This window comes from Athene cunicularia (genome assembly GCF_003259725.1).
Source record: "Athene cunicularia isolate RWA chromosome 6 unlocalized genomic scaffold, athCun1 chr6_part1, whole genome shotgun sequence".
NCBI lineage: Eukaryota > Metazoa > Chordata > Aves > Strigiformes > Strigidae > Athene > Athene cunicularia.
This window is the reverse complement of record NW_020799105.1, coordinates 8,736,859-8,752,894: the sequence shown is the minus strand read 5'-3', so window position 1 is coordinate 8,752,894 and position 16,036 is coordinate 8,736,859. Positions and strand designations below refer to the sequence as shown.

Here is a 16,036-nt window from a genome sequence, read left to right as displayed (position 1 = left end):
AGTTGTATGTTCGATCCTCTGAAGAAAGCTATAATTTTCAATTTTTTGCTAAAAATACACTATTTTTGTGCAGGATATGCAAACATTTCTCAAATATATAGAATTAAAAAAAGAGTAGAACTTGGAAAAAAATATGGAGAAAAATGTCAGCATTGTGTTCAGAGCATTCTTGCTGGAACTGTATCTTTACTTTGATACTTAGATAGTTAAATTCCTAATTGATTACCAAAGAGGAACTTCAGGGAATAAGCACAAGTCTGAGAGTGGACTTGCCTTTGCATTTGGTCCTCTTATGCTCCATAGAATACTGCACTAATTAATACTCTGAGTTAGATTTTTTTTTTCTTTCAGATAGTGTTATCTCCAAGTAAGTACACAGTATGAGATGGCTATTCATCACTACAGTATTCAGAGTAGACTGTACTTTTAGATAGGTTATTCTAGCATCTTGTAAGAAAGCAGAACTTTTAATTTCCCAGCTGTCTACCTTTCAGTTGTGGTACAATGTCTTCTTTAGTAGTGTAGGGGTCACAGCGAAAGCTTTCCAGTAAATCAATAGTACACTGTCCCACGATGGGCTTCCGTCCAAATGGTCTGTGGTCTATTACTTTAATAACAAGAGATGGACTGTATAACTCCTCTTTTGGCAAAAGCTAAAAATGAGAGGGTAGAGTTTGTTTATAATGTAAACAAGGAAAATAAAGAACAAAAATTTCCCCCCTAAATAAGAGCTGTTACTTCATTTATTTAATATTGAGCTACTGTGTTCTATAGCTGTATGGTGAGTGAAAATCTAACCTCATATTATTGTTCAATAAAAGTCAGTAAGAATAGTTTTAATTGCCTCAAATCTTGAATTTTCTTGACTCCTGCACAGTTGCCACCCTAGCAGTAGGAAACTAGCCACACATCTACAGGTAAATTGATGCCTTTTCAAATAAACATATATGTACTGCACTGGACTGTGCATATAAAATTATATAATTTATCAGTGACTGTACAGACATGTTTACATGATCTTTACTAGAATTTTTAGTATAATGCTTATGTTAAGTCAAAAAAGGATGTGCAAATTTTTCTGTTCATTCTTGCATAACAAATACTTGACATTTAAAAGTATGGGATAACTGATTTTGCTATAGATAGCTGGTATACAGGCTTTTTTGCAACGTACAACTTTCATGAAGAGAACAGAAGATGGAAAATTTGGTGTCTTTTTGAAGTTTTTGATCACCACAGATTCTACCATTTCACCCCCACATTCCACAATAAGACTCGGAGACATAACAGGTGCCAGTTGGTAGTTTTTCATGTTCCGCAACCCCCAAGCCAGAATCTGTAAAATAAAATCCAATATAAGCAAAAGTGGGAGAGATATCAATATGCTTAATATGATACTCAAAAAGTAGGAAAGAAGAGACAAAGTCCTTTCAATAATAAAATGTGACTGGCAAAATATTTCAAGGTTATTGTTCTAGAAAAGTTAATGGAAAAAATGAAACTCAAAAACACTTAAAAAAATCCCCTATATTTCTCACTATGATTTTTTTTCTTTTTCTTTAAGCAAATACACAAACATGTTATCTAGAGGATGAGATGACTGTACTTCAGTTAGTTTAAGAATAAGCCACACCTCAACAGCAGTGAGTTGAACTACTGGTCTGATTCCTTGAGGTACCATGTAAAGCTTTGGCGCTCTCTGTGATGGAAGAATTGGAAGGTTGGCACCACCCTATTAAGACACAAACATGAGTTTTAGTTTCTCTCACCTTCCTTAAATGAAATACCTTGGAAATATTAAGACAGTTCTTTACAGTATGACTCACTGTGAAAGGATATATAATGTATCATATTATATATACACACAAAAACATAGATATAAGAAATAAATACCTTGTCCCTCAAAATAAGTTCTGCAGCAAAAAGAATGTCTCCACTAGCTTTGCCATTATTTGTTACAGGATACCAGAGCAGTTTTGGTGTGATGTCCTCCTCTGGAATTAACTTGACCATGGGGGAACAAACACTTCTTCCAAGGAATTCATCTTTACCCTGCAACCCAAAATAACAATTATAGCCATTAATGTTATTCTCAATTAATGTAAGTAAATGAAAAAGCAATCAGGGTAAAAAGCATTCACCTACCACTTGGTCACTGTCAAAAAGTTCAATAACAACATTAGGTGGGTTTTGGGCTACTGTTTGTGGGTCCCCGTAGATCTCAATTTCATTAAATATGAGAGTTTGGTCCCATGTAGGATTTAATGTTGAATGAATTATTTCAGTTGTTTTGCTTTGATGGAGGAAAGAAACATGAGCATATGGATCTGAAATATAATACAAAGTTAAAAGCATAGTTACAAACAAAACCCCATCAAGCCATAAGGTACACAAGCACAATTTTTATCAAATATAGTATGTTATTTTTCTTCTGTCATTACCAGGTCTATAAGCCTTTCTATACAAAACATAAGCCCACACATACACATAATTTACATTTAATAGAGCAAATTCCATAGCTTCCTTTATACAAGTCTTGATTAACAGAGTAATAAATGAAAATTATAAAACATCTTGCAAATCAGAAAAAGAACCTGAAAATTAAAATGAAACACTGGCTATACCAGTTTCCTCTTAAATATTGTCTGTAGAAGCTTTTTCTTCATTGTCTCCATTGATATATAACTGTACAGTCTCATAAATAATACAAAGAAATAATTATAGTTCTGACTAGTTGCCAGACAACAAATTCTCCAAGGCTATATTGCTCGGATCAAGCTCTGGTTTCAAACATGCTTATTTATAGCAACCTCTTCTTGTGAAACAGATGAATGATTAAAGTGGTCTAGGCCCAGTGTTTGGCAGGTCTTTAAACCATAAAGAGTTCTGTAGAAGGTATCTGATGATGGTCATTAACATTTCCTCTACAAATTGTAATTGCTAAGGACTAGAGGCTATTTTAAAGGTTATCTTTAGGTCAGTTCAACAGCTTCTGGCTAGGTACCTGATCAGTTTTACAAAATTTGGCTACCTCTTCAAACTAGTTTTTAGAGGAAAATAAAATGTAGATCTGCTAGTTTATGTTTGACTGCATCTGAGGTCCCTATCTTGAATTCTACATATGCAAATTAGAGGCATTTATCATTGTTTCTTCTTACTGCTTTTAAGTGCTGCATATTGAAGACCAAATACATACAGGCAGCTATACAAAACCACCCTCATTTCAGAAAACAGCACTAAAATATCTATAGCTGTATATCTTCTGTAACAAATTAACAAGTGCATTACACTTAATTATTAATTAAAACAAGGAGAAAAGGATGCAAATGGATGTTGACGGGAATGAAAATTCTAAGCTTCTCATTTTATCATTATCTTTGGTTGAACTTATTTAAAGGAAGTGTAGTCATATTCCTACTGAATGTAATTTCAATTTGCTCTTTGACTTCTTGGTGGAATTTTAGTTCTGATTAGCAAAAATTAAATACTTGAGAACCTAAGTATTGAATTAGCCTGACTACAAAGATGCCAAATGGATACAACACTGTTGAAATATGTAAGAGCTGGAAATAAAAGGGTAACAGGTACACTTGTATAAACAAACAAAAGCCATGCTTATTAGTAAGGCACAGTGTAGTTTTCTACAAGTTCATCTCAGCCATGAATTAATACAAAATACTGAACACTGAGAGGCAGCTGGTGACATAACAGCCATCCAACTTTCTTCATCCTTGCTTTTGTGCAAGCTTTCTGCAGGACAGCTTAGGAACTGTATGTAGGCTTTGGTTAGAAGGAGAAGCTAAGGCATAGGGAAGGGATTGGTCATGGGAAATTCAGACTTTATTTGAATTCTCACTCCCTCACTGAGAATTCACTGGCAGCAGCAGGTGTTGCACATTTAAAGCACTTCCATTTTGACAGCTTCTGGGGCAGTATTAACCAAATCTGGATCATATGTAATGAAGCTGAGACTTTATGGCGTAGTTTCAGTAGCTGGGACTCATGCACAGACCTTAAGGTTTTAAGATATTCTATAGCTAAATCAAGTTACTAGTTCATTGCAGAAGTAGGTTTTCTGCACCATTAGCAGGATTTTTCCATACCTGAAAAGCTGTCTTTGTCTAAAGCCATGAGGTTTCTTGCCTGGTAGACATAACAGCGAAGGTGGTAAGTATATACTCCTGTATCAAATAAATAAAAAAAGTCATCTGCATTATACAGGCTTCTTTTCTGTAATGAAGATACTTCGAGTTTATAAAAATTCCTTACACATTTTAACTCAAGCACAAGCACTATAGTAACATTTCTGCTTTTATTTTCTGGTGACAAGTGTACTACTAGCAAAGAGCTAGCACCTGAGAACATTTGTTCCAACACAACTTAAAGCAGAAATTTAAAAAAAAAAAAAAAAAAAAAAAAGCTAACATTGGGCTTTTTTCGCCATATGATAATCTAAAAATCCTTCTATTAAAAAAATCCTGTTTGAAATGGTGTGATAATCTAGTTCCTCTGAAAAGAATCAAGAACCGGGCATTCCTATGCTTAATTTAAGTATTCACTACAGCACTTCCAAGGACCTGGGAGTTTGACATTTTTAGCTATTAGCTCTAGAAGATTATTCCAATTGTAACTCTGTCTCTTTTGGCTAAAATAAAAAAAAAAAAAAATCACTGCAGGCAAGGTGGAATAGCTTAAAGGAAGATGTAAAAGCAGCCCAAACCCAGGACAGCATGTGGCTCAATTACTACAGCTCTCTTTAAAAGATATCAGCTCTGACACTTTTATCCCTTGGAAAAATCTGAGCCATTCATAGCTTCAATGAGCTGAAACCTCTGAACTGTGGCAGGAAAAGGTGCCATTTTCCTCCTACAGTGGTCATTATTTAAAAGAAACCACAATAATCTTCCTCAGCTTCTGAAAGACAAGATTTAAGATTTAGGCACCCATTCCAAGCAGGGAGATCAAGTGCTATTGAGTCCAAATAGAGTGTTCCAGTCAGAAATCCTCAAAAAGGATATTGAGTCTCAGGAGTGGATGGGATTGGCCTCTACTCCTATTAACTAACATTGGTGGCTCCCATCTCAGTGTCCCTGCTTTTGTGAATCTCATTACAGTGATTCCAAGGTATTTAAAGCAAATCCAGCTTGGCAAAGTTACAGTTTTGTTCACTTTGCCAACTCAACTACATGGTCTTACTGCTTCTTCTGGGTCAGGAATTTGTTTGACCCTGCATTGAGCTGGTTAAGTGAGCTAAACCAGCAAAAAAATAACTATACATACATCTTCTCTGCTGGCTTAGCTTCCTGCATTATTATGGAGGGACCCTAATGCTAAAAATGCATCATTTAAGACAGTACTGAAATAGTTAGCTTTAGAATTCCTGTCTCATACAGGTTTTAAAATGTCTGCATGACAATGGACTGAAATATCAAAATGACTAACTGTGATCTGTCTTTTAGTAGCCTAAACAGGGCCCAGTCAAGGATCAGATAGTAACTATAACATATAAACCTAGATGTAAAACACAAAGAATTACAATTCTGTTTGAGACCAGGGAGAAACAGACATGGTGTATATGAAAGGAATTGTTAAAGAACCTACTGTCAAAGTAGCAGGAAACAAGTGGTGTATTGGCACCAAACACCTTTGTAGCTGATTCCTTGGTTTTATCTGAACTCTTCCCTTCTCCATCATCGACACTAGTGTCTGCTCCCTGAAGTTATATAGAGAAAAAAAAGTTACTGCATGTTTATAACCCTGATAAAAGTAGACTGTGTGTGGGAATATACAAGTTTCAGTCTCTCCTCCAGGACAAGTTGAAATTTACTTTCCTGAGTAAGTGTGTTCTAAAAGATGTTTACTCATGACCAAAGGTAACTTCTTGTTGCCATTGAAGCTGTGCAAAAATCAGATCCAGTAATTTCATCTTACTTTTCAGAATGTCTTATTTCTGGAGATATACTAGCTACCCATTAACTCTTACTGAAGGAGAGGTTGCAGGTCTTCTGCACTGTGCTGAGAACTGCAGAGAATTGCTCTAAGGCTTTTGTCCTAGTAATAGCCCAGGAAGCATAGTTAGTAAAGAAATGGAAACAGAAATTTTTAAACTCTGTAGAACCAAATTAAGTGGAGGAAGAAAATGCTGACAATGAATCATGGGTCAACATTTGATGCCAGAAAGAGAAACAAACCAAGAAAGAGGTGCAAATTTTTATCAATGCTATACCATCAGACTCAGATTCATTATTTCAGAAAAACAAAGTAGCCTCATGTTATTTGCTTCAATTTGTATTTTGGTCATTAGAGCTTATTTATGAAGCTGTGTTAACCTGAAAACTTCAGAAATATTAAGTTCTGATGATCTATTTCTGATGTATGACATTCTGTTTTCTCCAGCACTTTGCTATCCTTCCTTGTGTTTGGTTGTACATGCAATCGTTAATCAGCAGCAGCTATTTCAGTGTCTGTTGTTTCTTGTGCTGATGTTAGTATATCTAAATTATGTGCATGAGAAACTTGAGCTATCTTCTGACTTACAGAAGGCTTGTGTAGTAATTTGGCCTCACATAATGTAATAATTAAAATAATTTGAAAAATAAAGTAATAAGCATGTTATGCAAAAGTCTCTACTCTGACTTCAGTGGTCCCTTTCAGACTTTAAACCATTTAACAATATAAACTGTATTAGTTCCTCGGTTATTTATCAGTTTAACAATTCAGGGACTAAAATAGCTGGTATACTTAATTGTTTATTTACTGTAAATTAACAGATTGAACTTTCAAATATTTTTGTGGTACTCCAGCCCTTACCAAAGCACCTTCAAGTTTAAAGATAGCTGCTGCACCATGTGTCTCTGAGGGAGCCATTTTTCGTCTCCATCGTCTTCGACGGAAAGTATCAGAACTACGTTGTTTCCAGTGAAATTTCCAGCCAATCAAGGAAGCATATTCCCATCCTTCTTGATCTTCATATGATGACATTCCCTGGAAAACATAAATCCTTGTTATCCATGGTATTGTACAAATGTAATGAAAAAAATTGGCACTTGCTCTGGCACACATTATAATCCCCTCATAAACCAAAACTGAAAATATCAATTGACAAAAAGACAAAGAAGAGGAATGTAATGAAAACATACAACGTTATTCTAGATTTTTTTGTTCAGTATTAAATTTTTTCTTTATTCAGGAAATGAGTAATCTCATGCAGATTTTTTTTTTAAAAAAAGAAACTCAAGACTGTTACACAGTACAAGTCTCTGACTGCATCTCTCTTCTGCTTACCCTTCCTGCTGTTACTACTTGAGCAGGATCTCTCTTACGTTTCCGCACCAGTCTTCGTCGTCGATGGGTATGGTACATTTTCTCTGCAGCAACCCATGACTTTGGTTTAGAGTCTGGAGGAATAGTAATTCCATATTCCCATCCTAAAACAGAATTTATTATATGGTATATTTCCAGAAACACAAGCAAGAATCAAAGAAGAAAAGCATGGGAAATAGTTATTGTACCTTCAGAGGATCAAACTTTAGTCACACAAGACTATTTGATATTGCAAATTCTAAATGGCCAATAGCTAGAGGGCAACTGATGACATTTTATGATGATGCTGTGTTATAATATATATGACAGTAAAAAGCTCAACATTAAAACATATACAACACATTTTAAGTTTTTTTCTTTGCATTTTTGTTTTTTCAAATGTTAGATGTATTGTTTTTCATACTTCACTGCAGGGAAAACTCATCCTTAATTTTAAATAAAAGTGGAATGTCCTGTGTACTCTTGCAACTCCAGCAGCTTGGCTTTTAAAGGAACACCAACTATCTGAACTCTGATCATAAAACTTTAAGAAATGGTAACCCTATTACTGTATTTTGGCTCTACATATTATAATTCAGTTTTTAGGGATCTATGACTCAGACTTTTATTTAGATTGATCTCTTATTAAAAAATTACTGCAGACTCCTTCCAGAGATTCCAGTTGAGACAGATACCAGTACTCTTTAAGATAAAATCTTTTTTTCTCCTTAAATAGCTATTTATTTTGCTTATATTTAAAAGTAATAACTATTTGATAATTTTCAGCTGTTTTGTAACAACTTAAAATTCACGATAGTTTTGCAAAATTCAGGGCTTTCCAGAAACTTCTACAACCTTCCCTTTTGCTTTTATTATTCATTTTGGTTTTGAACCATCAATTAAATGTCCTATAAATACTTTGCTGTGAGAGACTGACTGCTTTTTCCTAGTGCTGTAGCATCCAAATTATGGTCTTATGAGATTGTTTATATCACAACTTTCTACGTTGGTAACAGTTTAATTTAGTGTAAGTGACAAGCAACTCCAGGAAAAATGGTGGCCCTATGTATTTAGGGTTTTCTAACCTGATCAGATTAGTAGTACATCTAATCTGACAAACTCTGTCTAGCAGTATCAGATTCTTCACAGAATGACTGAAGTCTTTTTTGTTTCAGAACTGCCTAATAATCAGTTGCATACTGTTAAGATTTCATCCTGATCAGTCTTGCATGGCTCCCTTCTCACAGAAATTCAGTGCAGTTATTGCACTCTGACAATGTAGGAAGCCATCACACATTTGTGTGGGGTGAACATAAACATTCCTTTGGTTCCCAGACCTCCTGATTTACCTCTTAGCATTTCTTGGTGACTTGTGCCCTGGCTAAAGGCTCCCAGTTAAATTACCAGGTAGATCCAAACCTGGCTTTGCCACATATTTGTGGTGCAATTAGAGAGGCTTCATGTCTCAACTTAAGCTCCTGACTTCTCTAAAAAAAGCAATTACTGCTACTAATCCATATTTTACAGGGCCAATCCTAACCACTGGACTGCATTAACACTGGACTTGGGAAAAATGTTTTGGAAACTTGCTTCAAACAAGGATGGGTTCAATTTCTAAGCACACTGTTTATACATACAGTTTTCCCAACTGGAACTTCCCATGTCAGCAGATTGTTGCTTGTATTAGCCTTAATTTTTTTCTTTTTTTTAATTTGGCAAAGCTTTTGGCTCAAAATTGTCATATGCTGCTGCAGTTGAGACCAATGTGCAGCTTCTCAGACTATGTGCTTTTCTCTGTCTAGTAGGCACTTACAAATGCATTTATTACATATACTGTTCAAAATACCAGTCCCTTTTGATCCAAGAAAGGCTCAGTGAGAACAGTGAGTTTGATGGAACAGTGATTAAAATGGAAATAGAGAAACATGCAGACAGTGAACACTTTCTCAATGTCACCTTACCTGATTCATTAAGCAACTCTTATCCAAGTATTTCCTTGACATTTTTCCACAGTGCAACCACTATCACGCCCAGGACCTTGCTACAATCTTGACATGCGTTCTCCTTCAGTATAGACTGACAGATAAACAGTAAATCTTACCGTGCTCATCCACTGCTCGATTTAAATCGGATTTCCAAGCATCATCTTCCCACATCCATCCAAGAGGACATGTGAACTCACGTGGTGGTGGAGCTTTTTGTCCATTCTTTTATGTAGGGAAAACAACAGTTCTGTGCATTAATAGATTAAATACACTGTGTAGCAAATCGTAGAACTTCTTCTCTTAAACCTTTACTTTTCCAGTGAAAAAATATGTCTCACCACATCTGTGTAACTCTCTTCAGCTGCTTTCCATTCCCCTCCAGGATAGCGACTCTCATTTTCATACACTTCATCAGTGAACTCAGTATGACCAGCATCAGCTTCAGTCAACAAACTGCAAGTCCAAAGCAAGTATAATACTAAACCAGAGGACATCTAGAAACAGTGCACAGCATGTGCACATGTGCTGGAATTCTGGATTGTCCATCATTGTGAAGTTCTATTTATTAGTACAGTTTTTACAGTTACATTTCCTTAGAATGTCTTCCTAAAACTGAAGCAACTCCAGCAGTAGTAAGCAATAGGAGGAACATTACTCATAAGAATGAGTGACTATCAGGAGTGTTTTAACTGCTGTTATTCAGGATCTGCTTTCAACACTTCCTCTTGGAAAAAGAAAAAACATGTATTTAAATGTAGGAAAATTCAGACTGCAGATGACAGTTATACGCATCTCTAATTTTTATGTATCTACCTATGCACTAAAATTTGGCAATGTACTTTAATTTTGTTCTCCTTTATGTAGCTGACAAGGCAAGCAATCAGCTGGCTAATATTTTTCTAACTTGCAAGTAAAAGAAATAAGAGAACATTAAATCAGACAAATAGCCTTGGTTTCCACTTGTGCTTAACGGATTCAGAAAGCACTAAAGTATGTTCTAAAATGCCATCTGCTGGTCAAATAAAACCATGCAGATTATTTTCCAATAAAAGCAGATGTTAGGCATAAACACACATTTTAACAGTAGGGTTTTTTTCCATTATTTGAGAAAATGTCTCCATGTCTGTTATTGCTTTTCTTCATGTCAGATTATTCACTGAAGTAAAACTATTAATTGAATATGAAAATATATCCATCTATTCAGACATAAATTGGTATAGTTTTAAAATGGATGAAATAATAGCACATATTTTTCCCAGTTCTTCTATAACAACAGTCCTGTACTTTTTTTACCATCAGAACATGAGAATTTCAAACGGGCTGAACCTTTTATTTTAAGAAAAACGAAAATAATCTCTTACTCATGCTGACTTTTGTTTATGAAACAGATAATTTACCTAGTCTGGTTTTAAGTGTGGCAACACAAATATCTGAACTGACACAACTCAGGAGCTGAAAACCACTGACAGAGCAAGACTGAACCTTCTAGAGCCGGAGGAGGATTGAAACCTTATGAATTCAGTCTGCCAGGGGAGGAATTGTCATATGGTGGCACAACCTTAGGCTCTGAAAACAACCCCTGCCTTGAGTCAGTTTGAGAAATAACCTGTGATTGTTGTTTAATGAGGGCAACTTCTCAAAATTTAGTGAAAAAAAACACAAAAACCATCCACTGTATGTGAAAGACCATGCAAATGCTGTAATAGTTTTGATACAACATGAACTGCAGATTTACACAGGATGTTAGGGTTAAGTTTCTGTCTATGGAAGATCTAGCTATGTAAGGCTCTTGTCTGAAACCATCACAGCAGGATGTGAGAAACTCACATAGACACAAGTGATCCTTACAGTAGCTTTCTAGGAAAGGAAAACTATTATTATCCCTTTTTTAAAGATTGGGCACTGAGACACAGAAAATACAAGCAATATACCCATCATCACATGGGGACTTCTAAACCATAAGCTGGTTCCTAGAAAATGGATGCATTCTTTCTGTTGTATGCTTTATTTTACTTTTTTAAAAAGGTAATGTTAATTTTAGTGTTATTAACTAGCTTTGATTATTGGCTGGCTTTTGCTGTCCTGGAAAGTTCAACTTAAAATCTCTTTCTCAGCCAAGAAAACAGAGAGGAGCTTTTACTCTACACTTTGAGATTAAATTCCTTTATTCGTGCCTGCATAAAATAAAAAATAAAAAAATCTAACCTTCTTTCGGGGTCAACCATCCATTCTCCTTCCCACTCCCAGCCCCTTGGGGGCAGAAAATACTCTCTTTTCAGTTTCATTTTTCCTGTGACATCGGAAAATTTGTGGCGACCAACAAGTCCTGAGGTACCCCACTTTCCAAAAAGAAGAGCCTGATTTTCATACTGTTTGAGAAGAAAATAAAAATCAGTATCGTAAAAATAATAAAAAGCTTTTAGGAGGAAAAAAAATGATGTATTTATGTAATTGTTACAATCAAAACATTCTACAATATGTTTCTATGTCTTCTTTCTCTGAAATTAACTCCCCACATTACTCTGCAATGTCATCATCAATTTCTTTCTTTCATTTTCTTCTGTGCTGCCTGGTAAGCAATGATTCCATTGCTAAACTAAACTGTCCTCTCAATTTAATGTCTCCAACTACAGTCAAACTTCCTTCAAATTAAAGCTTTGTTAAATAAAATACGATTACATCATTCAAACAACTTTCCTCTGTTCCCTAAATGCATGATCCTCTCATTGTTTTGCATCTCAAATCTACATCTATTTGTAATTGCTTCTTTCATAACATGTAAAACTGAATTATAATTTATCATGGAAGCTACCAGGGGTGTGATTTTGATGTCAGCCCAGTTTATACAGTGTATTTCCCTTTATGCTAATGAGATTATTTGTAGTTTATGATAGTCTTGAGTCTTCTGCTCTTATTCCTGTAAAATTGTTGGACTGCTGTATCAAGAGCAAAAAAGGAGATATTCAATAGCCTTTTAAACAGCTCTGAACACCCATTATAAGTGACTTACTACAGCACTACTAAATATTTAAGTATAGATGCAATGGTGAAACAAGCTTCTGTAAAAATGTCTTCATTAGCTATTATATTGATACTGGATTATATGCACCACTAGGTGATGGAGCATATAAAAGACATCTGATGCTTACCATTATCATTCAAAATCTCTATTATATGGAGTGAGACTATTTCAAGCTTTTTTATTTCAAATGTGTTAACCCTTACCATTGAAATGTTATCATATTATAGCCTTTTGTCAGCAAAATCTACTGGCTTTGACCAGTTTTTCTTGTAACAGTAGATTTTCTACTGCTATAAAAGAACCATTATTAAGCAAACCCATTTGTATCCAAGTATCATTTGTAGAAGTGAAGAAGCAATTAAAATGAAAGGGCTATTCACATGCCAAAACATAATGGTCTAGATCCCAATCTTAATTACACTGATAAAAATCTAAAATAGATGTCTTTGAAATCACTGGAGTTAACCAGATTTTCACCTGATTAACCAGCTCAGAATCTGGTCTGCTGAAGTTCATCTGGTAGGCAGAATGGACTTGATCACTAATTGCTTTGAACGGGTCTACTTGTTTCAGTATAATAAATAGCATTCTCCCTTTCTGCCCCGCATGAAAAAAAAAAATAAATTCAAGAGAGTTCCAATATCATTGAATTCCTAACACTCACGTCCAAGTTTAAAGTAAGAAAACAATGACGCTTACCATTTCTGCAAAAACACTGAACATTCCTTCTGCAAAGCTATTAAACTTCTTTTCAACTGCACTGAGCCCAAGCCAAATGTTAATTCGCAACTCCACAGGCATTTTGACATCTTTTGTCTTGTCCTGTGGGTACTGGCACACGAACAAAAAAAGTTATACTTTGTTAGCTTATGCAGGTATTGCAGCTTTTAAAATATATACAATAATATAGAGATATAAGTAATAATACATGATTTATTTATTGCTTCTTGTACTGCATTTCCTTAAAAGCCGGTAATAAATAGTTCAGGAAGGAACATTCTTTAAATGGTACCTGCCCAGGGCATGTAAAAACCAAACACAGTAACAGCAGTATCATTCCTGTTCCTATATATTCTCACCCAAGTTTTATCCAGCAATGAGTTTTTAATTATGAGAATAACTTAAAACTTTAATGTTGATGTTAGTGTTTCTTGTCAGGCGAATGGAAATGCAGAGGCTAGTCAGAATGGTTCACTAAATATAGAAGCAATGCATCTTAACATGCATGATAAGGGGCTTGCATAAAAACATGAAGATACAGGCTTGTCTGCATTGAAGCATTAATCGGTATAACTACTAGTACATTGTCAAACTCTGTAAATTCTATTGTTCTACAGTCAGATTGCCTTTTTTTCTGGTTAAGTTTATTCCAGTTAAAGACAACATAAATGGATAAAGGAATTCCTATTCAAGAGTAAGACTCAATGCAGAGCGACATGCTAGGGAACTTCAGGGTGTAGACACACTCTGTATTACTTGCAGAAAACCATCCAAAACTTTGAATAGGTTTTTGGAACTTCTCTGACTAATCCCCCCTGAAAGTCTCCATTCACATTCAACCCCAAAACACCAACCCCAGTAACACTATAAAAGTCCTATCACAATTCTGAGCTCTTTCTGAAAAGCCTCTGACTAAGGGCTGATGCTTTTTCTAACTGGCTTATGATGAACTTTACATTACAATTTCTGTGATATTTTGAAGAAGCTATATGCAGTTAGCTTTTGACTGTCCTGAGTTTTCACACCTCATTGTTCACAGTTTGCATGTTCCATGCTCATGTCAGAAGGCATCACAGTTTAGTGAGTTTATTTTTTAAGGGGGCAGTGGAAGGAAAGTACCTTTAAGAAGACTGTTTGGGTCTTTCCACAGTATTTACCAGATGATTCGGGACTCGTTGTGGAATACAACACTTGGTGTGCAGGAACACGAGCATAAGCCAGTCTTTTCTCCCCTCGGATCATCCATATGATTACATCAGGCATACTGTTTTGTGGCTGTGGATTATTCGTGGGGAAAAGAAAGTTAAGAGTGATAATTAACAGTATGTTAAACTAATATAATGCTTCGACAACAGAAACATAAATTAGGATTTCTGTCAAAGGATTTAACACTTAGAATCAATAACTAACATGAATTTACGATAAATAGAGGAAATTGTTTTCTTTGCAAGTAATGCAATATATAGTTCTGAAATAATAATTTAAAATACCATTGGGATTGTTGGGAAGCAAGTAAATTTTATTTTAAAAAAACCCAATTCCTATATCTTGCAGATTTTTCTAGAAATGTTTTGTATCTCAATTAATTTATGGTGACCCTAGTGACTGATCCTAAATGATAATGCTTTGGATTGACCTGCTATGTATTTAAGTGCTTGTAATGCTTCCATGTTAAGGGTAGATCAGCATAAGACTTTTAGCAGAAGACAGAAATGGCCTACTATGTTTTTGCAGTTTCGTGCACACCTTTGTATGCTAGCTGCAAGTCTGCCAAATTAGATGCTCATTTTTAAAAAATCAGTAACTTTCCAAAGCAGAAGTGACAAAGAAAAAATAAAACATCCCCGCAATGTTGCGAAAACTAATGACAAGATAACCAAGATGAAGACTTAAGATGTTGCTGAAAATTTAAAAACCACAGAAACAAACAGATTTAACTCTGTTAGAAGTTGATTACTGTGGCTAACAAGCTGCAGAAGTACAACCTATATCCTGTAGTCCCAGAACCAGCAATGTGACTTGCAATTCTGGAAGAAATGCAAGGACATAATACTGTCGCTTTAAGCAGAATGGAGTCTGTTCTATACATCACAGAGTGGTTATTTCCCAACACATGTTCTCGGTGAAGACAGCTAGCATACTAGAACATCATATTTAAGTAAATCCTAATTATAGAGGGGAACATGTTTACTTGCGCAGCATCTAAAATTACTATTCTAAGGAGAGGGGATATTGCTTGATCAGCAGTGAACGTTACACCAGTTTTAGACAGCTATTTCTAAACTAACTGAACCACTGGTATTGTGTAGTACTAACCTCTTCACTCAGTTGCAGTAATCTATCCAACCAATCTTCAATTTCTGTCAGAGTGGCTTTCACATCAGTAGCTTCATTTCTCATCCTTGCTGCGGCTTCTCCAATCTGCTTGAGAGACTTGAGGCGCAGTTTTTCTATCTGAGTGTCAAGGACTGTAATATTAGATTTGCCTTCTATGAGGGGAAATGGTTTACTGAAACGAGAATATTTATTATGGTTAATAACCTAAGTGGATTTTACTTAGCCAAACACTAAATGCAAACATGCATGTAAGTGGCAACAGATTGAGTGCTATTATTTCCTGTGATTGAAAACCACTGAAATAGTGCTATAGCATCTATTTCTGCAGAAATTTTCACATGAAAAAGTGTTTACAGTAAGCAAGGGAAATTCTGTGCTTACATAAGAAGCACCAATGTGGAATAGCTCGAGATATATGTTTTAATGTAATTGCTGCTAACCAAATCAAGCAAAATCCATTTCCCTATATATTCAAATTAGAAAATTATTGTCTCAGAATGTACATCTCAAAGATTAAATCAGTGTCTTCACATCAAGATTATGTTCCTTTCCTTCACTGGAAACTGTAATTTCTCAGAAACTCAATATACAAGTGCAGCTTGTGTCTATGGAGTTATCTAACCCTCTGTCAAGAAAACGTCCAAGAATCCTAAAAGAATTCCGTGACACA

General features: G+C 35.3%; 1 protein-coding gene across 3 annotated transcripts in view; it reads right to left on the bottom strand.

Moving 5' to 3' along the window:
• Positions 1-16,036, bottom strand: part of MYOF (myoferlin) — a 71,309-nt gene that overhangs the window by 15,687 nt on the left and 39,586 nt on the right. For all 3 annotated transcript variants that reach the window (XM_026851077.1, XM_026851075.1, XM_026851076.1), the window contains 15 exons: positions 15,346-15,538; positions 14,149-14,304; positions 13,009-13,140; positions 11,493-11,656; positions 9,626-9,740; positions 9,404-9,509; positions 7,285-7,427; positions 6,811-6,984; positions 5,602-5,713; positions 4,104-4,181; positions 2,146-2,327; positions 1,894-2,052; positions 1,634-1,732; positions 1,175-1,336; positions 488-653 (listed from right to left, as the gene is read on the bottom strand). In XM_026851077.1, coding sequence (XP_026706878.1) covers positions 488-653; positions 1,175-1,336; positions 1,634-1,732; positions 1,894-2,052; positions 2,146-2,327; positions 4,104-4,181; positions 5,602-5,713; positions 6,811-6,984; positions 7,285-7,427; positions 9,404-9,509; positions 9,626-9,740; positions 11,493-11,656; positions 13,009-13,140; positions 14,149-14,304; positions 15,346-15,538 — 2,141 coding nt within the window. The remainder of the gene's footprint in view (positions 1-487; positions 654-1,174; positions 1,337-1,633; positions 1,733-1,893; positions 2,053-2,145; positions 2,328-4,103; positions 4,182-5,601; positions 5,714-6,810; positions 6,985-7,284; positions 7,428-9,403; positions 9,510-9,625; positions 9,741-11,492; positions 11,657-13,008; positions 13,141-14,148; positions 14,305-15,345; positions 15,539-16,036) is intronic.